This window comes from Puccinia triticina, chromosome 6A (assembly GCF_026914185.1).
Source record: "Puccinia triticina chromosome 6A, complete sequence".
NCBI classification, from domain to species: domain Eukaryota; kingdom Fungi; phylum Basidiomycota; class Pucciniomycetes; order Pucciniales; family Pucciniaceae; genus Puccinia; species Puccinia triticina.
Window position 1 is genome coordinate 2,338,062 of NC_070563.1, and position 23,366 is coordinate 2,361,427.

Sequence of the window (23,366 nt, forward strand, 5' to 3'; positions counted from 1 at the left end):
AGTTCCCAAGACTGAATATGAAATAAAAAAGGGGGTTACTAATATGTAGTACCTGGTTTTTCCGCATTCATACCTGGTTTTTCCGCGTTCATACCCGGTTTTTGCGTACCCTACGGAAGCCAAGGGACAACACCAATTGTGCCATTGCGCCAATTCAGATTTTCTTTTGGACAGATTGTCCGAAATCCTTACACGCTACCTACATAACGTCCATCAAACATCAACACAACAACCAAGAGACCTCGCCCCTTACCCAACTGAATGTTTCAACCCTCTTGATGGCTGGTACAGACCGGTCATTGAGAGGACTCAGCCCCCCCAATGACCGGTACAGGTGATCAAGAGGACTCAACTGATGAACTCTACCTCTTGATGGCCGGTACAGACCGGTCATTGAGAGGTGGACTGGTCATTGTCAAGCCTGTATACACGAGTGGACTGTTGATAGAGCCTGACTTGGGGTTGCATTGCAACGTCTTGCGGACTACGCGTCCACACCTATGATGCTGGAGAGCTGACATCTAAAAGGCGGGCTCCCAGATGTCTGGGAAGGCACCTTTTAGATGCCCTTCTGCAAATTGGCAGGCGGCTTAGAGCCACTCGAGCTGCACGGAGCGTGGCTGCAAAATCCCAGCTGCCCCTCCAGACTCCATTCCTGGCCCCCCAGCCTCTTCCCCACCGGAGCTGGCACTCCAAACTTGATGTCCATGTCCATGTTGTTTGCGCCTCAGCTGTACTTGATTCGGAGGCCACATGTAATTATCCGACCAATCATCCAATCACACAGCTGTTTACCACGTTTATGTATGCATTATTTTACTGAATGATTGAATAATAAATACGAATGATGACCAAAGAATATGCACTACTATGTGAAGATGTGTTTCGGATGTTTATGTATACCTATGTCAAACTGATGGAAAACACATTTCTTTATCCTTTTTTGATGATGTATGAATGCATGCAGCTCTATTTTTGTTTATCAGAAAGCACAGGGAAATGAAGTGGATCAATAGGATAATCGTGAAGATTATAAATTCTGGTTAGAAAGAAAGGATCTATTCTTCCGCTTGAGGTACTTATTACGCCCGGGGGGTTACTTATAATAAGTAAATCAGATACGAATCAACAGACCGATCAAGGAGCATAGGGTAGATAAAACAAATGAGGCCGAGTCTGGGTTTTCTTGAACCATTTTTCCGGTCCACCTTTCGGGTTATCTTGTGGTTTTTCGAATTGAAGATCGGGTAGTTGGGTCTGATTGGTCTTAAGATCGGTCGAGTTTGATTCGGCCTTGGCGCGGGCAGATTCTTTGGGATGCGGTGGATCAAGCGTCCGAGAAGAGCTAACCAAGTTGACTTGGGACAAAGTGGTTGAGCTGGCTAGTCCTCTGGGTTGTTGGGCATTCCCACCGCTGTTCATCGGTCTCAACTCGAACCTCCATCCGTTTTCTTCTCGGACTACGTGTAATGCTAGCCTTCCTCTGTTGCGGGTTTTAGTGTCTTCTTCTTCTTCAGCTACTAGCCTTGATACCTCGTTATCAGGAACGAAAACCAGTACCAGCATCTTCCCGGTCTCTGGAGGCCAGGGTTCGGTTTGATGCATCGAGGAGTAGGTCGCCAGGGCTGCTGCATCGTTTTCAAACTGAAGTTGTGACAAATTGTAGGCCGTCAACCAGGTCAGATGCTATTCAACCTTGTTCTCGACATATTGCTCAATCAAACTACTTACAGTCACGTAGGCGTGGCTTTTGACCGAATCAATCCACAAATAAGTGATCTCTCCATATTCGGACAACTTCTTCTTTAACTGAGGGACAGTCAAAGGACGGACAAGATTGCTGATGTAGAGAGATCTAGTTAACGGTGGCTGATCCCGACCAATTGTAGGCTGTTTTGCGGGTGTCTGGACGTCGTTTACTGAGTTAGTGGCGCCGTCATCTAGAGTTGATTGCTGTTTGCTTTCAAGACGACTGGGTGACAGGTTGACCGGCTGATTAACCTCTTTGATTCCATTGGCTGCTGCAAAAGTTATCGATCTCGTAAATTTCACGTCACCTGAGTCAAAAGTAGACTAAAGAAAGAAAAATAGCAATACTGACTACTCGATGCCAGCTGTAACGGTGGATCGATTTTACCACTATCGGCCTTAGCGACCTCTACGTCGGCTGATGATTGGGCAGAAGCGACACCCACATCTGTGTGATCATTTAGCTGTGTGACAGGTTTCGCAGGGCTTACTGAGTTGTCAGGAGTGTTATTATCAGGCAATGGAGTTGCAGGATGTTCATCGGCTTGAGGTTCATTGGCTGCGGGTAGGGTATTGGATTCTGCCGCAGTCTTTTGGTTACTGATATCTTTTTCAGGTATGATGTGAGATGGAGCATGGGTAAGAAGATCGGCGTTTTCACCGTGATTAGTATCGCTAAGGGGAGGCAAGTCTTCAATGGCTTCCTTTTGGGCCTGTTCAGGTTTGATTTGGGATGACTTTTGAACACTCTCAGATTCAATTTGGGTAGGCTTCTGAACGATTTCAGGTTCAATTTGGATAGGATTCTGATCGGGTTGAAGTTCAATTTGCGTGGGGTTCTCGGGTTCAGTTTGCATAGAGTTCTCAACAATTTCAGGTTCAATTCTGGGGGGCTCCTGAACCATTTCGGGTTGAATTTTGGCGGGGCTCGGAACGTTTTCAAGCTCAACTTGCATAGAGTTCGGAACACTTTCAGGTTCAGTTATGAGAGGCGGCTGACCCGTTTCGGGTTCGGCTTTGGCGGGGCACGGAACAATTTCAGGTTCGATTTCGTCGGTCGGGACGTCTTGATCGATGTTCTGCGTTTGTGAGTCTCGAGATATTGATGCGTTAGGGGCAACAGGAGAGGAGTCTTCTGGAGCAACAGTGGAATGATCGAGCGTTTGGGGTTCTGATTGGTCTTCTAAGAGAGAGCTCGAGATAGTGGTATGAATTTCAGAAGTTGCAAGTTGATTTGGTGAAGATTCAGTAGGTTCGCGGCTCTTGGTTGACTCCAGACGATTTTCAGTTTCCATGGAGGATGGGAGGACTGGTTGATGATCATTATTGGTTGTGCTTAGGTTAGTTCCAGTGTTAGATGTTGGAGTATCGTTTGCTGTTGGTAGAGGATTGGTACTGGTCGGTTTGTCGCCACCCCCGGGAGGGCTGAGATTGATACTAGTCTGTCTCGGATCTTCTAGGTTGACGATTTGAGAGTCCACGGTATTTTCAACAGTTGAATTATGAGCTTGCTGGTAGGCGACAGGAGGTTGGTCCTTTGGGGGTGAAGGATGGGGAGACCGGTTAGCGATTTTGGATGGACGAGCAAGCTCTTCAAGATCAGAGGGAGATCGGGCACGCTTCTCAGAGGGTGGAGGGGTGGGCTGAGTATTTTTTATGGAGGAAACTTGCTCCTGTTTCGCTTGAGCTTCTTGGTCGAGTGCTTGTTGTAATCGTTCAGAGAGTACGGCTTTCAGTCCTGAGGTGGGTAGATTACGAGCAGCTAGCTCGGACTTCAGCTGTGCCACCTTCAATTTTGAGACGACAATGGACATCTTGATTCGGGCGACGACTTGCTCAGATATCACAGGGCTCTTGGTTCTGAATGATACGTGCTATCGTGGGTATTCAGCTACAAAGCTAGGCAAGGGGAGTTTGATTAGTGTTAGTATTGATCCTGAAGCCAGTGCAGTTAAGATGCCCACCAGATTTAAATCGTCTCTGTTTTTCTTGTTACATTCGATGGGTTTTTCTCGATTTGTGGGGATTGTCGAATGAAAAAGGGAAGAAGCAAGGGGAAGACCAACGGCTGGAAGGAGGTGGTGCTGCAAGTCCGCGTGAGGTTTCACGGCTGCTGTCACACAGGTGTCACCACCCAGTCCGCCCATTGCTCCACTCGCGCCACGCGGATGCCGGAGCCCAAAGACCACCGCCAGCAAAATGCCAAAGATCGTTTCCAGGTCCGCAATATCGACGAGTGAAGATAAACAAGCCTTACACGCCACCAGCCGACTGGTTGTGTAGGTAATCCAGCTGTGGAATATTTATCATCGATATAAGCTGACAGTTGGTTTGATGTATGATTCCAGCAACTATTGTCTTTGTGGAGAGTTCATTGTGAGTCCAGCCTCAAGCACGAATAAAACCACGAGACTTTTCTGATGCCTGTTTTGCATGTCCAGTTAGTAATCGACAAGCCTCTTTCGTTGGTCGCTCGGAGGCCAATTGATGCATCATATGTGATCCGGAACATCGAGCCGAAGCGGTCGTACAAGCTGAACACAGACCTCAGCACAAAGCCAACATTGATTCGAAGAGACAATGGATTTGAGAAGCAGTGGCGACACACTTGCAGTCGATGTAAACTTCCGATTGGCTATGAGATTGCAAGTCCGACCAAGGGAGATTGGACCTACATTTTCCCCGTGAGTTATAACCTTTTGGAACTTCACATATGATGACTACATAGCTTTTTTTTTTTGCTCACGATGACGCCATGCTCTCTGTTCACCTTTTGATAGGGCTCCTTGACAGAAACTCAATCGAGTGTCCCGCCTAGTGCTCTTGATCTTCATCCAGTCGAAACACTCAAAGAACAGGTTCGTTATTCCTCCATTTGTATCAAGATATCTTGATTTGATTCGGGCTTAATTTTTACTCTCTTCCGGGGTTATTCGACTACAGATAGAGCGTGCCCAGAAAGAAAGCAAAAATCTGGAGACGATACCTGAGCAGGGCGATGATAAAGAAGATACCTGAGCGGGGTCGTGTTTGTTGCTGCCTAATCTATTCCTAGTGCAATTTTTTTACTCGTGCGCTGGGTAACATTGTAGTATTAGCTTGCTGTTTGCTTATCTAGCTCAGGAATACTCATTTGATACCGCTACACTTAAATGAATCCAAGTCAAACCATTTGCAAACAAGTAAACAGATTTGTACAGTGGACGGTAGAGGGAGAGCGGGAGCCGGCCGCCCAGACCAGCGGACGCGATGACCGTCACCTCAAGCATCTGCTGGACCCAAAAACACAAAATTGTGAAGTTTAAACTTCAAAAATATGAATGGTCACTTGTCTACAGTACACAGACACCTGATCTTATGTTTTTCCTGGTGAATTTCTTCGTCTTTCCCATCCTCTCAAGCGCCCCTGCCTAAATGTGTCTCCATCCTTGGTAGGTGGATCAGGGGCCAGGCCGTCCCCACCCACGCGTCTTCGGACACGAGATTCGACTGCTTGTGTGGCTCTTAAGGAGCGGTCTCAGTGCAGGGATGCACTGCCTGCCACCCACCATGACCATGCATAGAAGAAAAAAATACAAGTGAATGGAGACGAGTAAACCCGCAGAACGGATGATTTTTTTGTTCTCACATTTTTGTAAAAGTATGTACATGGTGAAAGTGGATTCGAGAGGGAGGCTATTCGGGCTTGGTCTCGCGAGAGAACCGCAGCCCCATCCCGAGTTTCTGGCCGAACCTCCGAAAGTCAGTGAATGCGCCGGAGGGCGCGACGGACGTGGCAGAGGGGGCGTGGTCGGAGAGGCCGGTGTCGGAGGAGGAGGGTGCGAGGGCGGCGTTGTGGGCGGACTTGCGGGCGGCATCGGCGGACCGGGAGAACTGGAGCAGCGACACCCCTCCTCCCCCTCCCCCTCCCCCGCCTCCTCCAGGCCCAGAGCTCCCCTCCGGGTTCATGTCAATGCTCGAGAGGAACGAGCTGTCCGCCAGGTCGGGTTGCACCGATGTCAACGCGAGGAAAACGTCCAGTAATCGGTTCTGGTCTTGCGGCTTACCCCCCTTTAAAATAAAACGATAATAAAAGCGAAAACAAATGGGGCTTTAGTTTTACAAAGGGATGTGTAGACAGGAAGGAGGGTTTGAAGAAGAGAGGACGGACCTTGAAGTCGAGGACTTTTTGGAAGTCCGAGAAGGATTGGCAAGGCACGAGGAGCAGGTAGTGCTTGACGAACTCGTCCGGGGGCTCGACGGGGGACATGATCACCTTGAGCAGCGTGTCCAGTTTACCAATGCTCTTGGTCAGGTAACGGGTGTATGACGAGGCCACCGGGGTGTCCGGCTCTAGGCGGGGCAGCAGCAGCAGATGGTTCTTCAACACCTGCAGATCGAGGATCATCTGTTCGGCACCAATCGGCGTGATCGGGCGACATCGGACGATCGAGCGGGTGAATCGACTGACCAATGTCCTACAAAAGAACTTATATATATATCAGCCAAAAAAAAAGACCTACTTCCGTTTTTTTGTTCTGCATAAGTTGGGGAAGATTTTTTTTCTGTGGCGGAGTGGGAGATTTACCCTACGACTTTATCACAGAAACTGCGGACGTATTTCTTTTGCTCGACATGCACTTTGACCAGATCGGTAACGAGGGAAGTGATTTTGATAAGGTCGTGGACGTAAGCACTTTCGGCGGACACGAACTCGATATCCTTCCACTGCAGTTTGACCATCGCTGTGAATGCCGGCTCGGAGACGTCCTCGAACTCTTTCAACAAACTCGAGATGGCCGACGAGACGTTTCTGGAAAAAAGGAAATCCAGACAGATCAGTTATCCGGTGGTTGAGTTGTCTGTGTGTGCACGACTGACCCTCGGAACAGATCCTGCTCACTGTCAAGGGTCACTTGAGACTTGAAGTCTTGGCTGATCGTTTCTTGGAGCTTAGTCTGTAACTGGTCAGCCGTCTCAGCACAATAGTCCGCCGTGTTCAGGATGGCACAGATGCAAAGCAAGAACGCGGTCGTTGCGGATCGGAGGCCAGAATCGAGATTAGAAGATTCGTGGGGAGCAGCGAGCCCAGAGAGACGACTAGCATGGGCGACGATCGCCCCCGAGAGACCCGCTGAAAGGATCTCTTCACTGTAAACTTTCAGCCACTTTTTGTAGATCTTGCATAGCTCCAGGAACGGTTTCCGGGTCGTCAGAGCTGCACATCGGTCGAGGGTCGAGCGGTAGAAGTGGAATAGCTCCATCGACGAAGGGAGGATAGCTGATGGTCGATCATCGAGCCGGACATCAACGAAGTCAGAAAGCTTGGGGATTGAAGACCGGAACTGGTTAAACATGTCAGATAATGTGCTGAGTGCACGGGTGATGATTCATTAGTCTTTTTCTACTCCAAGTGTGGGCTAGTGCGATGCTTACCTATCCTGGGCATCAACAAAGATGCCCAGGTAAGCTTCAAAGGCAGTCCGGATGGGAGTGGCGTTGCCCACATGAGCAGATTTGGATCTGGCGGCAATGTCTTCGTACTGTACGGAAAAATGGACATATAAAAAGATGCTCTGCACGGGAAAAGACTTTCGGCTGGGAAAAAGAGAGGATAACCAACCGGCATTCCAAACTTCTGGGACATTTCCCTCTCAAAGGTGGTAGTGATTTGTAGTGCTTGAAGTAAGATGTCTACCTTGAGTGTCGAGCGGCAACGTGCGAGGACGTCTTTCAGGTCTTCCCTGAGTATCCCAAAGGGTTCGAGAGTGGGGGGGGGGGGTAAGAGAAGAAGATTTAATGTAAATCTGGACTGATGATTGGATTTGGATGAGGCGATGGTTCCCTAACCTAGTGGCTTCACCAAACTGACCACAGAGACTGACATGGACCATCCAAGACTCGGGGAAGATCCGGGCGCCGCCGTTCGGGTCTTCTTCGTGGCTCTTCAGCGTGCGTCGGAACCAGGCGTATCTCCGGGAGATGTTGTCGAGTTGGCCGGCTTCTGAGGACGGGCCAGAGAAGATGCGGCGGTATTCGCGTAGTTGGAAGGTCGTGTACCAGTCGATCAACGAGCCACTACGGGGTGCAGCACCTCCCTTAGCTCTGAGCTAGAAGAAATTGATTGAGTTTTGGTATGACCAACCGTGCATCTGCCCCCAGCGCATCGATTACGAGGCATGAGTCGGCCAGTTGTCCTTTGTTGATGGCGACGCTTTTTTCTTCAAATCTACGGTGATCGTAGAGAAAAGGGTTCAGGGACTTGTAGAGTCTGGGTACAAAATGGCTTACGCTGTTGAAAACTCTTCCATGATGGTCCTTCGTAGCAAGCCCTGAGTTTCTTGGAGAGATTTGAAGAGGCTTGCGACGCGGGGCACCGAGCTGGCGAGCTGCTGGAGATGGCCAGAGAGGCTTTGGACGGCCTGCAGAGCCGCAGCAGTCTCGCGGTACTTGCGCGCCTTGGTGAGCCGCGTCAATTGGTCGAAGGCATTAACTGTTTCGGATCATGCACTCTGAGTTTTTTTTTTTTTTTTTTTTTTGATGGGCTGAAAGAGAGAGAGAATGGGCCTCCACCTAGCATTCCTAGTCTTTTGAGGCCGGCGACTGCGCTCTCGATGTTCGATTTTGCAAGGTCGAGTGTCCTGATTTCCTTGGTGATCGACTCGACGACCGATTGGGCTTCGGTGGAGGAAGACTTGATGGTCGACAGTGTGGTCAATAGTGCCTAGATGGTCGCAGAGGGTGACGGCTGATCATCAGGTTTGGTAGCTGGGTGGCTGGTGGGGTCAGGTGCCTACCCCGATGCCTTCCTGGATGCTTTCTATGCATTCTCCCGAGTCGCAAGCCGCCTGGAGCTCGGCCCTCAGGATCGCGGTCTGGTGGGTGGATTCGAGCAGGCGTTGGCGGAGCAAGATTTGGAGGAGGGGAAGGCTTGCGGCTGAGGATTCTTTGGTGGAGAAGAGGAATCAGTTGTGTGTGTGTGTTTATGTTCCTCTTTGTGAGTGTTATTTACCCACTGTTTGATGGCCAGAGAGGGGTGGACGATGGGGGTTTTTGTGGACATACCATGTGGACATAGCTCGTTGATGGCATCCTCCAGGTCGAAGTCAGCTGCGTCCAATCGGTCTGTTTCTCGATCCATGCTGTTTGGTGTTGGTTGGGTGATGTGGTGGTGCGACTGGGGTGTGTGTGTATGCACCTCCTGTAAGCTGTCACAGCCCAGTCACAGCCAATTTCCCTCGATCAAGCCCTATCAAGCCCCGGCATTCCAACTTCCCCGCACTCTCCCGGTCCCGGAGGAGCGCCACCCGCGTTGAAGCAGTCGCGACGCCACTGCCGGCAATCACACTTCCCAGCGCCGTGATGAGTATGTACTGTGTATGGTGAAAGGCTTTGATTTCACTGTGGACCATCCAAGGCGGGTGGAGTTCAGGAGCAGTGACCGGCCAAAGCCTTTTGCGGGTGTATGTATCAGCTGAGCTTGGGCCCCTAGGGTGTTGTCTGCAACGGACAAAGGCTGTTTGTTGGTTTGTGTGCGCGTGGGGCTGAAGAATGGGTCGTATGAAGGAGATGTTGGTTGTTTGTTTGGTGGTGATCGTGCTGGTGGGTGAGTAGAAGCCTCGAGGGTGTTTCACACTGTTGAAGTGTGCTCGGGAGTAGTATCCTTGGCCGGCAGCCTGGTCTATATATAACCATAACCAACCAGCACGCGAGGAGCTCGGCAAAAGCAAAAGACTTCCCCCTCAGCATGTCCCTGCTCACTCTCGAACAGCAGCAGCGATCGAATCGGAGACGGAGACGGAAATGGACAACCGCCAGCCTCCTCCTCCAGGCCATCCTCATCCTAGCCATCCCACTCAACGCCAGCTCACACCGCAACATCCTCGGAACAGCCACGCTCGACGCACTCCTGCCCACCAAGACCCAGCAGCCCACCGCCCACCGTCATGACCACCCGAACAACAACAACAAGCATCACCCCCCACATCACCCCCCACATCCGATACCCAGCCCAGGCCCACGCCCGCTCGCCCAAAACCAGCTGGTCCTCCAGAAACGCTGGTCGGGATACACCACCATGACCGTCTTCGTCAACACCGTCACCGTCAACCTGTCCGTCTCCCCCATCCATTTTGTGTCCCCCAACCAACCATCCTGCTGACATTGCCCTGCGCGCTTTCCTTGCTTGCTCAGGGCCGCTGCTCCCATCGTCACCGTCACCGTCAATCCCGCCGACGCGAATCCCAGCCCGGGCACTGTCACCGTCACCGTTGGCGCATACACACAGACGATCAACCAGCAGATGGCCCCGCGTCAGTGCACGGACCGTCCAGTCTCTCAAACACACACGCGTCTGATCATCATTTTTTTCTCTCCTTCTGTGCGTCTGTGCGTGTATGTATGCAGAGCCTACGTCCACTCAAACGGTGTACCTGACGGGCTCGCCCCCGCCGACGACGATCAGATCGACCTCCTATCTGACCATCAATTCCGGCGGAACCCCGACCACCTCAACCGTCTACCCCGCCGCCTCCGGTGTGCCCTGGTTCGGCGGCCACGGATCCGCAGACGGCTTGCCTGCCGACAGACCCTGCTATCCCGGCGAAGAAAACGAACGCGTCCCGGGCCATCTCTCGCCTACCAGTCCGACGCAAACCTCCACCCTCTGTCAGTCTCTCGAACTTTACCTCTCTTGAATCACCTGCTCTTCCCAAACACTAACGCTTATGCTTTTTCATTAGTCACGATTGCTTTGTATTTCGTCATCATCTTGGTCTGTTGGAACTTGTTCATAATCAGACACATCCTCTTCCCCTTCAAGCTAGTCGTCGTAGCATGGCACGAGTTTGGCCATGTGGTAGCCGCGTCGTGTTCGGGCTGCAAGCTCGACAGTGTCACCATCGACCCCAACGGTAATCTCTCTCTCTCTCTCTCTCTCCCCTTGAAAATTCAACCCACTCATTTCTGATCGCCCAATTCTCTCTCCCTTCTTGATGACGCGCCTTTCTGCAGTGGGCGGGGCGACCCGGATGGAGGCCAATGTCTACCCGACCCTCTCGTTGCCCTTGGGATACATCTCGTCGTGTCTGTTCGGAGGACTACTGGTGTTCTGCGGCTTCAACACCTTAGCTTCCAAGTTGAGCATCCATTCCTCTCAGCCTCTCTGGTCAGGCAGAGCGGTCATCTTGGAAATTGGAGATTTACCCAGCGTTCGTCGTCGTCCGCAGAATCGCAAGCTTCTTCTTGATGATGTCCTTGATTGTCGCCTTTTGGTGGGCCACCGGACTAGTGGCACGGGTGATGACCTTGCTTTTTATCGGTCAGTTTTCTGCCAACTCACCCGGCCGTTGTCTCGGATTCGCTTCCTCAGTTATTGATCTTCTCTTTTGACGCGCCACCTTGTCCCTTGGTAATCCTTGTCGCGTCTGCAGGGCTTTTGATCGGCTTTTGGTTCATCGATCATGCCGGTGTTCTACGCTACTTTATCCTCTTCGTCGGGGTCATGAGCTCGTGGTACATCATCTACGATGTCATGGATGACTTCGGTTCGCTACCTTCCCCGTTTCCAGTTTTCCTCGAGTTTGCGCGATCGTTCTACTTTCAGCGCCTCTAACGTCTCCTCGTCCTCATCCATCCAGTCTTCCGGAAGATGAATGCTAGTTGTCCGGTGCTCTTTGAGCTTCGATTTCCTATGATCAGAGCTGGCCGTGAGTCTTAAATACGAGAAAGGCTTGAGATATTGAAATTGGGACACTCACTCTTTTGAATCAACAGAATGGGCGCTCATTTGGACGGTCTACTCGGGCCTCAGCTTTGCAGCATGGATCATCCTTGCCATCGTGGTGTGGCGCCAAACTCGTCTGTCATCCTCTCCCTCATGTCTCCTTTTCATTTCAAAAGCTGAGTGAGGTCAAGCTGACCCTTTTCTTTCTGTTGATTGTAGCTCGTGGAATGTATTGTCAAAGCCAGCAGTTTTTGCCCACCTAACCAGTCGGACTGCTCTCTCCCGTCCCGCATTCATCGAATCATTCTCATCACGAAATGCTCCAATTTATCCGCACCTCTCCAATCATACTCAGCCCAACCCCACCCTCATCAACTCTCCAGACAATCATCATCATCCTCAGCATGATCATCCGCCCTCCCGCCCTCCTTCTTATCTCACTCATCTTTCTTGCCTCACGACCCAGAAAAGACCTCTGACGACAGCGCCTCTCTTGCCAAAGATGCAGTGCGGTTTGTGTGTAGTAATTGCTCGCCCACGAACACTCCAAACCTTGTATTATTCCCTATCTTTTTTCTTTGTTTGCTTGTCTTGCATATCTCTTCCCCCGCTCATCCACCATACACATACACGCAAACATATACCACCCTTTCTTCGATCCCTGTTTATTGAAACGATGCACATTACACATATCATTCATCAGTATGTCTACCTATATCATTTTAGACTCTATACATATCTGACTCCGCATGCCGGCCATCCTCAACGTACCTTTACGAGGCTCCGCCTCGACTTGCCCATCCTTCTATCTTGTTTGCATACCCCCCCTCCCCTTTCGTCTCTCTCCCATGCCCCCCCCCCTCCTCTTTTTTCAGGGTGCTATAGAAACAACCCACATCGGGAACAGAAATGTTTAGTTTCTTGATAAATATCCATCAATCCAATCCATCTTGTCATCTGCGTCCGTCTCTTCTCCATAAATATTGGTTTATCTATGGTCCAGTTCTTGGGTGTCGTGTTCCTTCTTCTCTCAGCAGATCTGCCAATTTCTCAGCTCATGTAATTCTCGTCTCTTTGCTTTTTGTCCGTTCAGTAATTAATTGGAATACTTGGAATCCAACACATATGCATGGTTTCTTAGACAGAGATGGAAAGGATTGTGTTGGGATACAAATATGCAAGAAAGAAGGGGTGGTATGGGGATTGATTATTCCCTCTCAGACTCAAGGTCAGCTAAAGTAACATCCAACTGCATGTAGCGGTCGTGCCCGATGATAAGAAGACAGGCTGTGCAGAAGGGCAGTCTTCAACTATTCTCAACTTTTTGGCCCAGGGAGGCCTTGCAGGTGATGAGACATAAATACATCAACTTTCGAGGTCTTTGTACACTCCTGTCTTTGTGTAATCTCCCTCTGCATTCAGCGTTAAACTCACCAGAAGCTTGGCTTTCTTCTGCCATGTTCTGGTATCTTTTTCTTCCGCCCAATCACATGATGGGATAAGTGTAATATCAACAGGATCCATGATGGCTAGAATAGTGTGGCCTTTGAGATTCATTAAGGGGTGAGACAGATAAGACTTATGTCGATGATCAAAGGGAATCAAAAATTGGCCAAGATGTAGGGCTTTCTGGCTGTGTAAAAATTTAGGTCAAATATGGTTCTGGAGCAGTGGCAAAAGCCCTTTAAAAAGGTGTTTTGGGCCATTGCTTTCCAAATTATTGATAGCACCTAAAGCCACGCGCTATGCGCACCCACCTTGGGACTTTGTCTAGCTCAACTAAGCCTCTCAAACGGAGGTTCCGGGGGACCCCGCCCGCAAGGCTCTCCGTAGAAGGGGGTCAAGACTCAACAAAGTCTGCAGGCTTACAGACAAAGGAATGAGGTTCAATCCCAGAAAAATAATAAACAAACTTCAAAAATCAACAAAATATTTACAAAGGAATCCAACTAGACAGTTTTCTTGGCAATACTGATGGGCAACCTCACCTAAATTATTGAGGCTAAATCTTCAAAGCTGATTGAAGGAATACATTTTGAAGGTCAAATAAATCCTGAAGGGTATTCCATTGCTCTGGCCTCTGAAATGAGGTACTTGTATAAACCTTTGAAAACAAACGATGCCATTTTGGCTTCAGTTGGGATTAAAAAAAGTGAAAAACAACTGGCAACTGCACTGCAAGGCTCAGGGAAGGAGCAATTTGTTTGAAAATTATTTCAAGCTGGGTTTAATGCACAGTAAGTATGCCATGTAAATCAGATGGTGACTGCAAAGAAATTTTTTGTTTGAGCCTTTAGTGGGATTAAAAATGATGGATTTCTCATCTGCCACTAAATTGGTATCTTTGTGGCCAAAATTAAAGCCTTTATCCAGAGCAATACATGAAACACATGTTATTTGTTTTTTATTGATGATACTCTATCCATCCAGATAGTAGTTTTTCTCTGCTTTGATTACACATATTTCTATGATTTATGTGGTGTCAAGCGTCCTAATTTGGTTAGTGTGCTGTTTTCCTTCTTTTATGGTTTTTTTGATCACTATCCTTGGAAATTGATTTGGTTTCAAAATAGAATTTTGAAAGACTTGGGTCAGACCCAGTTTCTGATCCTTCATTTACCAAAATTTTATCTATGTCAATATTTGAATTGATGATCAGAAATTTGACCATTTGGTTAAATTTGATATCACTCCTGCAGTGTACATTACTATCTTTATTTTTTTCCCAGTTTCTCTGGCTCCAGTATTTGAAGATAGCTTGTGAAGTATAATACCAAAGAGCAGAACCATTCTCCCAGCCATTAGGTATCTTTGTATCCGGTGAAGTAAAGTCTTTTATTCTTCTTATATAGGTGTAGTTTTTGTAGATCAGTGATTCACAATTTTTATCTTTATCTAAAACTTCCTTCACAAATTTCAGGACACCATTCATATCCTCTTTGTTCAATATTTCACCATTTTGCTCCCCAAACAAGTAAATATAACTTATCATGAGGAATGATGAGATTCTGGTTATATTTGCAACATATTTGAGGATTTGATTGCACTTCCTTTCAGGAGAGGATGGATAGACATTATTTCTGTATTCTTCACTTGATTTTTTTGAGATCATCCACTTTTCAAGTTCTGTTTTTAACTTCATCATGATTCCATCTTTGTAGATAGAATACATATTGAAATCCAAATTTTGGATGGATAAAATGGACAGGGTTCTTCCAATTTTGCGTTGTCCCTGTTGGATAATCCAATCTTGACTGGGATAAAAAACCATATAATTTGTTTTAAGGAATTCATTCACATCTTTACTTGGAATCCAAAATAATTGGCTGGGCTGCAATTCTGATTGATGAGTTTGTCCCAAATTAACAAGGGGCTCATCCAAAGGATCAACTCCCTTTTCCATAGCGCTTTGAGACAATTCCATGTGATCCCTGGAATTTCCAAATTTGTATAATCTGGATGAAAGATTTTTGGGCCTCTTTGCTTGTGTTTGAATCATTTCAGCTGACAATGAACCTCTTTCTTCTACTTCTCCATGTTTTTGAAGCAGATAATTGCTGGGAGTTGAGCTAGATTGAGCTATGACCTCAGATCCACCCATTTTGTAGCTATTTTTGAGGACTGGTGCTATTATCTGTGGCAAAGAGCAACTATTTTTATGTTTGTACATCAATTTATCTTCTTTGCTTTTTGCTGGTAGATTGAAGTGGTTTTAATTGGGGGTTGGGGGATTTTGATAAAGATGTGGGCTACAAATTTGCATTTCATGATCAAGCAATATTTCATCTGTGCTGAATCCATTTACATGAGGAATTAGCTCATGATCATGATGAAATAGTTCTATTTCCTCTTGAGGAAAATCTTCAAGATTGAAAGTTGGTGTAGAGGCTGGTGAATGTTGAGTGAAAGATGTAGACTCTAAAAAATCTAAAGGATTGTTCAAATAAACATCCATGTTCAAATGATCATCTAAGCTCATATCTTTGTACCATTGAGGTGATTCAATGGACTGAGTTGTTTCTATAAATTTTGCTTGGTTGAGAACCATCAAGTAAAATGATGCAATAATCAAAGCCTTTATGACTTGCATGATCAATGAGATATTGCCCAAGTGAAATATGAAGAACAGGTGGGTTATCCCATAAATGAGTGTCACACTTTCACATATAGGATTCAGGAGTAGACTCAGAGTGAGTATCTTGAAGCCCATTTTGACCTCTGGAAATTATAACAAGGTTTCATATGCATGTGACTGTTCAGAATCCTGTAGAGTATTGATAGGATACTTATATCAACAGATATTAAGCTTCAAGTTGAGCCCTGCAGCTGCTGTACTGGTGGTGTAACCATAAATCCTAGAGCTAAAGCATCTAAATTTTGCAGGGGAATTCAGTCTCTGAGGCTTCAGATCTGATCATCTGCTTCTGCGGGATCTGCAGAGCTTGAAAAGGAGTTCCCCAATATTTGGATGATTTGTGCACTGCAGTCTTCTGGAACTTGTAAGCTGGTGCCAAGCTCATCAACCAAACCTTGTTAAAATTGGCCTCCACTTATTTGCAAAAAGGTTTTAGGAATGGTGGACAGCTCCCCTTTGGAACAAAGCCATCACAATTACACTTTCCCAAAATTCTGCATGAGCAAACCAACCCTGCTTGAAAAAGGAGGAATTCCTGTTTCCTAATTAATGGCTTGTTTTAGACTGAGAGGGAGACACTGCAGTTTTAACCAGCCAGTATAGTTTAGGGCCTGTACCATAGGGCATGAAATTTCAAATTTTCCAAATTTAATATTTATTTCCCTCAATACTTCTTAGAACTAAAAGTGCAAATCACCAAAACAAAATCTTGAGTCCAAAAGTGAAGAATTTCCACAATTGAACCCTTGTCTTGCTTTTGATTTTTGTGTGGAGTAGTACAAGAAAAGTAGCAATTTTGGGAAACTGAAGCCCATGTTCTAGCCAACAGGAAGTCCTCCAATCATCCAGTTTTGGTGCAACATGAAAACTCGAAGTTCTGATTGCCAATAATTAATGCCCAAACCTTACCAAATTTTTAAAAACTTGTTAATAAGGGCCTTAAAATTGGCTCTCAGTTTTGTAAAATTTTATCATGAACCCCTAGATTCACCCAAAAAATTTCCTAGAGAAATACAAACGCGCTGGGCTACAAATCAGTGGGGTTCACAATGTGGATTTGCCGGGAAAAAAATGAAGAGAATTTCTCCTTCATGCTGCGCGAAAGCTACGCGCCTCAATTTATTGCAAGAACAAACGATAGAATCACGGATGATGGAAGCATTCCCGGACAAGCTCTCACCCAAAACATCATCCTGGGACCCGAGCTTGCAGCACAGAACTTACCCTGTTAGTTGAAGTGGACCGATCAAACTATCCGTTTGATCAGTCCGCCGGTTCAAAAAGTCTTCTTCTTAGTTTGCAAACATTCTCATCATAAAATTTATCGCAAGAGCCCATGGATATTTGCCATATTATCCAGATGCCCTTGGTCAACCAGGAATGAAACGCTTGGGCTCCCACTTTGAATTCCAGCGCAATGAAGAATCGCAATGGAGTATCATAAAACCACGTCGACGTCGTGGAAGAATCAAATTGCCCGATGAATTACTTTTGTTGAGACCAACTCATGAGTCTGAAATTCTGGGAGTTCTACATAATTGTGGGGTAAAAATCAAGCAGAATGAACGTGTATTGAAGGAAACAATCAAATAGAAAAGGGGAATAACACATCTCTACTGGACGTTGGATATCAACAGCCATGCCGAGACTGAATTTGGCTTTAAATTTTTTGCTGGCTTTCTTTTTGGTAGATGTTTATGTGCCTATAGTTTGTTAATTTTTGTGTTTTTATCTGTGCGGAGATACCGATCAAGGAGTGGGAAACTAAAGCTCTGGGAGGCCAAGTCAAATCTACTCATGGAGGGAGCAGGAATCGCACCCTGCGTCGGTACAAAAATCGATAGATTTAGGAGATCAAACTTGACGTTAGTTTTCTTGCCCTTTCTACTGACTTGACTAGAAGTGAGATAGCTTACAAACTCTGCGGAGGTTCAGCGCAGAGGCCTGGTTCCAGGCACATTTGAAAAACGTGTCTTTCTCAATTGGTTCACTTTGTGCAAAGCCAAAAGCTAGTAGGTTCACGCAGGTCAGCGACGAGGTAAGTCCGATGATGTAACGAGCTGAACTCGCCCAGGACCTACCTATGATACTCTTGTTTCGGCGGCTGACTTCGTATGCTCTGGGGAAAATTCGGTAATCAGGACCCGTGAGTTCCTTGCCATCGCGATCAATCTTGGCACATTGGTCAAAGAATAGCTCCATGCTGACTTTAACCACCCCCAGGAGCATTGAGGAAAGTTAGCAGTGGGCTGAAGGGCATGATTTTTTCTCTCGAAATAGGCGTTTTCAATGCTTACCACGATTACTATCAGCGGTACCAGTTGAACCACCCATGTGGCAAGTTCTGGCGTCGCAGGTGTTTGAATTTTCATCGTCACATGCTGAAATACAAACGGCGGCAAGACAATAACTCATTGCATAAGCATAAAACTGAGTTCTCGGAAAAGAGAGTTCTTCAGACATTATGACATACCAACGAGGTATTGATTCTTGAACGAGTCTACAGTTGACCAGCGGCGAGTGCATTCTACCTGATGCTTTGCCGAGGGGGATTTTTCGACGGTGGCAGATAAGACTGTGAGACTAAGACTGATGAGTGCAACCATCAAGGAACTAAAGAGTGAATTCTTGAACATGATGCTGTTGCAGAGGTTAAAATGTCTAGTGATGAGTCTCTGTTGAGTCAATAAGGAGAGTAGGTAGGCCTGTATGGGGGGGTATAAAGCAATAGATCTACGAGGAGAGACAAATAGCGAGCACGTGTCGCAAAGAGGAGAAGGATGGTTGATATTTATCTACTTTTTCCTTCCTACAGATGGTTAACTACCCCGTGGGCGTGGAGTTGGAAACTGCCGGATTGACTGTACGATTGCTCTGATCCCTGCAGTCTCACAATGGCGCTATTCGGGGATTCCGCACACGGAAGAAGGTAGAAGCACTCAGCATGATTGGAATTTTGGCAAGTGGTTCAAGATCTGATCAAATCTGCTTCCTGTGTGTGTGAGCCACCCAGGGTCCCATGTGATGATTTACCAGCAGTGGTTGTATATCCATGAACTTCATAGGCAAGCAATTGATCAACAGCGCCAGTCTTTATGTACCAGAGGGCATTATCACAAACACTTCATCATGATAATTCTGATACTTCTACTCTAGATGCATGCTCATGAGCTTGTTCCCTGTTTAAGGCTTCCTCTGAGTGTAAACCGCCGGCTGTCCGGCCAGGAGTGTGCCTTTGCCCAGGCCGAAAACCCAGGGACAGCACATTCTGAGGGGACGAGGTTGACGCGTTGGTTGAAGATTACGTCAGGTTGCTCGAGAGCACTGGACGGCCCCGAGCTCAGAATTTTGTACATTTTCTGCTTGACTGTCAGTGTCATTTGTCCAGAGTCCAATCGTCACTTACGGCAAATACCAAGATAAATGTATTTATGTATCAACCCAAAACACCTGAGGATTCCTACGGCCCAAGTGTCATTCATGTCAAGACTCAGGAGTACATAGAGCTTGATTTTCTAACCCGCGTTCTTCCAGTGAGTTGTGTTCTATGCATAGTTCTGCTCCTTTCAAAGTGAGCATCACATGTTGAAGTTATCCTCCGAGCCGGAGTCAAAGGATATCATGCCCGGTGGAAGGCCCTACCTGTGTCATACATAACTCTATAACCCTTTGGAGACCGGGTTAAGTATTTTGAGGGATTTCGTTTACATCAGTGGTTTCAGTTATACCACCAGATGGAATTGCCAGAAAAATTACCAATCGATTTGAGTCATATGCACACCAAGACGGGCCGATCGAGTATGAGATGACTAGCTGAAGCAAATTTCGGTGGATTCAGTGACCGTGAAGCCATGTGGCTGATGATGCTAGGTGGCTCATCAGATCTGAAGCTGGATTTCTTCAGTGAGTTATGCGCTCGAAGCATATAGTATTCGTATGCTTCTCAAAACAACCTTGCAATTGCAATTCAAGTTTTTTCACCTCGGTGCGAGGAAAAAAACAGACATGGTTATTCTACAACAAGATTTCTGTAACGATGAGGGCCGTCCATTTTTTTTGAATCGACATCTGTTCCCGCTGAACGTTCAACAGATTAGATCATCATTTCTTGCCCTTCTTTTTCTTTGGTGTAGCTTTGACATTCTTCTTGGTCTCGGCAGACGCCTTGGTTGCCTTGTTCTTGCCACCCGGTGCTTCCTCGATAGCGGGGACAGATGGGTCGGTGGGTTTCTGCGCCTCCGTTTCAGCCATCGCTAGAAATCCATGGGATACTGCTGGTGAATTATATGGCAGGCGCAGGTTGATATTAGGAAGTGGGGTCGAGTTTCGATCTTTAGCCGTAGGTGGAGGTAACTTCAGTCGGATGGTTTCTAGAGGTCTCAGGAGTGATCCGATTTTACATAGTAAAGCGTATTCTAGAACGTTTAAGGACACAAAAAATTAAGCTCCAGTTCTGACGTTGGAAACATTTGGGAAGAGTGAAAAGGTTGAGCTAACTGTTTGGGATTGAAGGGTCAATGGGCTTGTTGTTTCTTTTGATTAATACCTTAACTCGTCCAGGATTTTGCCAGTCTGCTGGATGGACTTTATCGTTCTGCAATCAAGTAGAGATGAGCTCGCTTGACCAAAAATGATTAAACCCATGCATTGTTCACATATGCAAGATGTATACTTACTTCTAGCTCACAAGGTAGACCGATCTGTGTGCAGGCGTGTTGGATGAGTTGAGCAAGCGGCCAGCGTAGGGAGTACTTTAAGGCGACACGTCTTCCACCGGTTTTACAGGGAGCTTTGGAGTCAAGATAGCGGGGGTAGATAGTTTCCCATCTGAAAAGCCAAAGTCCGGGACAGTCAACGTCACGTAATCAATTGATCGAAGGGAAGAAGCGCGACATCTTCACTTTTTCGTTCTCGAACGATTGACATCTTTCTTCATCGGCGGCTCCGGACCCATTCCAGCGCCCATCATCCCTGCCAGCATGTTCGAAAGTCCCGGGATGTTTTGTGGCATTCCTGGCATTCCGGCCATGTTTGGCAACGTACTCGGTCCGCTTGAGCTTCCGGGCATATTCGATGAGCTGGCCTCGAGAGGGAAGTCGAAATCATCGACATCGTCCGCTGAAAGTTCGTAGATTCTTGACATGGTTCGAATTTCAAGGCGCTGTTAGTTTGGATGAATGATTAGATCAAGAGAGTATGGAGTACTACTAATCTATGGAGACGGCGTCAGGAGGAACCGCGCCGGATAGTTTTGGATAGGGGCCGACCAAAACGACGGCAGAAACAAAAAGAGGCCGCTCGGCGCACCGAAGCCGCTCCAAGGACTGTGGCGGCGTTCGCGTAAGCGCGCCAGTATTCAGAGCTCAGCGGATTCTGAGTTAGAATCCGATGGTGATCCGGTGCAGAGAATTGGTTCCGAGGTTGCGGTAGTTTGAGAAGCTAACTTAGCTAATTCCCTCCTCGGGGGAGCGAAGCGACCTCCGAAGGAGGTCGGAGGGTCCCTGCGGGACGGCGTCCCCCCTCCACAAACAGAGGGACTTAGTTAAGTTAGTTTGAGAAGCATGCTGGGAAGTTCAAGCCTCAAGGGGACTTGGGGAGGGTCTATGGAGGGTGAATTATTTTGAGCTGCAACCTGACAAGCAACACAGCCGGGGAGAACTTGCCAGGAACTCGCCGAAATGGGCACACGGACTCTCGCCAGGAAGGCCCTTCTCTCCCGGGCATCCTCTCGGCTCAAGAGTTGCTTCGGAACCGAGGCAACCGGCATTCCGGAGACGATCCAACAAGCATCCAATGCGTTCATCACTCGGCTTGATCCCCTGCTGGCTGCCAGCGATCCCGTGGAGCATCCAGACCCCGAGCTTGCAGGTCTGACCGTCGCGATCAAGGATATTTTCTGTACACGTGGCTCGGTGACCAACTGTGCCAGTGCTGCATTGGAAGGTAAATTAGCCCCACTAGCATCATCCATCCTTTGATGATCCGAATACTAAAGCCGTTCGGAATCTTGGTTTTCTGCCAGACTTTAAGCCCCCCTACGATGCCCACGTCGTCTCACAACTGCGTCGACATGGCGCCAGGATCGTAGGGAAGACGAACATGGACGAGTTTTCTATGGGGTATGTATGATACAAAGGTAGCTATGCTCAAAACCCGACTCGAATTCAAATCGCTGTATCTATCTTATTCGTGTACGCCACAGGTCTGCGAGTACGTTTTCACAACATGGGCCGGTCGTCAATCCGCATGGATTCTGTCCGGAACGACAAGCCATGATCGAGTCCCGCTCGGCCGGTGGTAGTTCGGGAGGTTCAGCTGCTGCCGTGGCCGCAGGTTTATGCGACATGTTGAGTCGGTGTATGTTCTCATACGGTGAAGGAATGGAGTATTTAGACAATCAATCCATCATTCCTCCAAACCTCCACCCAGTGGGATCGGATCCGATACTGGAGGCTCGATCCGTCTTCCTGCCGCCCATTGCGGTCTCCTCGGCCTCAAACCCTCCTACGGGCTTATCTCAAGGTTCGGTATGATTCAGTACTCCACTAGTCTGGACACCGTTGGCATTCTAGCCCGGTCAGCCGATCACATTCGTAAGACATTTTGTGCGTTTCCGTTTGTATGGTCTCTTTCCCTGGTAATGAACGGCTTTCCAGCAGAAAACTTAGCAGACTCTTTCGTCGCTGGTCTCGCTTACACCATAGCTTGTCTAAATGGCTTCGATCGTCGTGACCTAACGTCCATTCCCGTGAAATATCGTCTAAAATCTAACGAGCTCAATCGTCTTTGGCAAGCGCGTTTCGCTCAGGAGTCTGGAGACCTTTCTAATATACGTGTCGGCGTGCCGATTGTCAGTTTTCAAATCACCTTTTTCTCCATTATTAACTGAGGCTGAAGGATATTTTTGGAAGCAGGAATACTTCACTTCTGATATCTCGGATGATGTTCTCAGCGCTTTCAGAGCCACAGTTGACTTCCTCAAAGAACGTGGTGCTCAGTTTGTTTCGATCTCCTTGCCGTCCACTGCGAACTGCCTCGGAGCATATTATGTGATTGCTAGTGCCGAGGCCAGTAGCAATCTCGCTCGGTATTCTGGATTACACTACGGTCAGATTCCCCCAGATCAACTAATCAGAAGTCTCCCGATCTTTCAGCTGAGCAATCTTATGTTCATCTATGTGCAGGTCGTCGAAGTCTTGTGGATCGCCCTTCCCGTACACATAGTTTATCTGTCGCTCGAAATCTCTACTCGACCACAAGGACAGAATCTTTGGGGGATGAAGTCAAACGGAGATTACTTCTGGGAACATACGCCCTCTCCGCTAGGTCAATCTCTTCCTATCCGTGATCAAAATACTTGTCAGCTGATTTTTCAACACTGCCATGGTTGATAACAGTGGAATGAAGAATTACTTCATTCAAGCTCAAAAGGTCCGGCTCCAGGTGCGAACAGAATTCGAACGCACATTCCGCATGCCCAACGTGCTCTCGACGGGTGAGGGATCGGTCTCATCAACCGGGGTGGATGTCTTGCTCACGCCTGCCACTCTGGGTACCGCGCCTCCACTGGATGATTCGAAACGGAGTGTCGAAAGCTGGAGCCAAGACCAGCTACTCGTACCCGCTAGCTTGGCCGGCCTTCCTGCAATGACCATTCCAGTCAACCCGCCCAAGCCCGCCGAAACTATACCTTGGCCGGTCGGCGTTCAGATCATCGGGCAATGGGGTGCTGAGCCCATACTTCTTCATCTTGCATCGGTGTTCGAGCAGGTCAAATAG

General features: G+C 47.7%; 7 protein-coding genes across 7 annotated transcripts; 3 read left to right on the forward strand and 4 right to left on the reverse strand.

Annotated features, from left to right (window-relative positions):
• Window positions 1–1,137: 1,137 nt before the first annotated feature.
• Window positions 1,138–3,563, reverse strand: PtA15_6A304 (uncharacterized protein; the record flags this gene model as incomplete). The annotated part of the gene is made up of 3 exons (XM_053169996.1): window positions 1,138–1,644; window positions 1,732–2,021; window positions 2,102–3,563. The coding sequence occupies 3 exons, from the start codon at window positions 3,561–3,563 to the stop codon at window positions 1,138–1,140; spliced, it is 2,259 nt and encodes a 752-aa protein (XP_053021231.1).
• Window positions 3,564–3,948: 385 nt separating this feature from the next.
• On the forward strand, window positions 3,949–4,767 carry PtA15_6A305 (uncharacterized protein; the record flags this gene model as incomplete). The annotated part of the gene is made up of 5 exons (XM_053169997.1): window positions 3,949–4,028; window positions 4,098–4,125; window positions 4,191–4,433; window positions 4,530–4,607; window positions 4,693–4,767. 5 exons carry the CDS (start codon window positions 3,949–3,951, stop codon window positions 4,765–4,767), a joined length of 504 nt encoding a protein of 167 aa, XP_053021232.1.
• A 657-nt stretch (window positions 4,768–5,424) lies between these two features.
• On the reverse strand, window positions 5,425–8,869 carry PtA15_6A306 (uncharacterized protein; the record flags this gene model as incomplete). The annotated part of the gene is made up of 12 exons (XM_053169998.1): window positions 5,425–5,799; window positions 5,900–6,206; window positions 6,317–6,541; window positions 6,610–7,098; window positions 7,165–7,271; window positions 7,352–7,472; window positions 7,579–7,806; window positions 7,874–7,957; window positions 8,020–8,221; window positions 8,302–8,452; window positions 8,526–8,674; window positions 8,794–8,869. 12 exons carry the CDS (start codon window positions 8,867–8,869, stop codon window positions 5,425–5,427), a joined length of 2,514 nt encoding a protein of 837 aa, XP_053021233.1.
• Window positions 8,870–9,674: 805 nt separating this feature from the next.
• PtA15_6A307 (uncharacterized protein) lies at window positions 9,675–11,715 on the forward strand (the record flags this gene model as incomplete). Its single annotated transcript, XM_053169999.1, has 9 exons — window positions 9,675–9,789; window positions 10,135–10,395; window positions 10,470–10,640; window positions 10,741–10,864; window positions 10,956–11,047; window positions 11,160–11,273; window positions 11,367–11,435; window positions 11,503–11,586; window positions 11,672–11,715. The coding sequence occupies 9 exons, from the start codon at window positions 9,675–9,677 to the stop codon at window positions 11,713–11,715; spliced, it is 1,074 nt and encodes a 357-aa protein (XP_053021234.1).
• A 5,663-nt stretch (window positions 11,716–17,378) lies between these two features.
• On the reverse strand, window positions 17,379–18,223 carry PtA15_6A308 (uncharacterized protein; the record flags this gene model as incomplete). Its single annotated transcript, XM_053170000.1, has 4 exons — window positions 17,379–17,407; window positions 17,504–17,794; window positions 17,885–17,968; window positions 18,061–18,223. The coding sequence occupies 4 exons, from the start codon at window positions 18,221–18,223 to the stop codon at window positions 17,379–17,381; spliced, it is 567 nt and encodes a 188-aa protein (XP_053021235.1).
• Window positions 18,224–19,688: 1,465 nt separating this feature from the next.
• Window positions 19,689–20,730, reverse strand: PtA15_6A309 (uncharacterized protein; the record flags this gene model as incomplete). The annotated part of the gene is made up of 4 exons (XM_053170001.1): window positions 19,689–20,002; window positions 20,085–20,181; window positions 20,264–20,414; window positions 20,489–20,730. The coding sequence occupies 4 exons, from the start codon at window positions 20,728–20,730 to the stop codon at window positions 19,689–19,691; spliced, it is 804 nt and encodes a 267-aa protein (XP_053021236.1).
• Window positions 20,731–21,265: 535 nt separating this feature from the next.
• On the forward strand, window positions 21,266–23,366 carry PtA15_6A310 (uncharacterized protein; the record flags this gene model as incomplete). Its single annotated transcript, XM_053170003.1, has 8 exons — window positions 21,266–21,530; window positions 21,610–21,706; window positions 21,790–21,933; window positions 22,017–22,192; window positions 22,292–22,437; window positions 22,502–22,694; window positions 22,772–22,913; window positions 22,985–23,366. The coding sequence occupies 8 exons, from the start codon at window positions 21,266–21,268 to the stop codon at window positions 23,364–23,366; spliced, it is 1,545 nt and encodes a 514-aa protein (XP_053021237.1).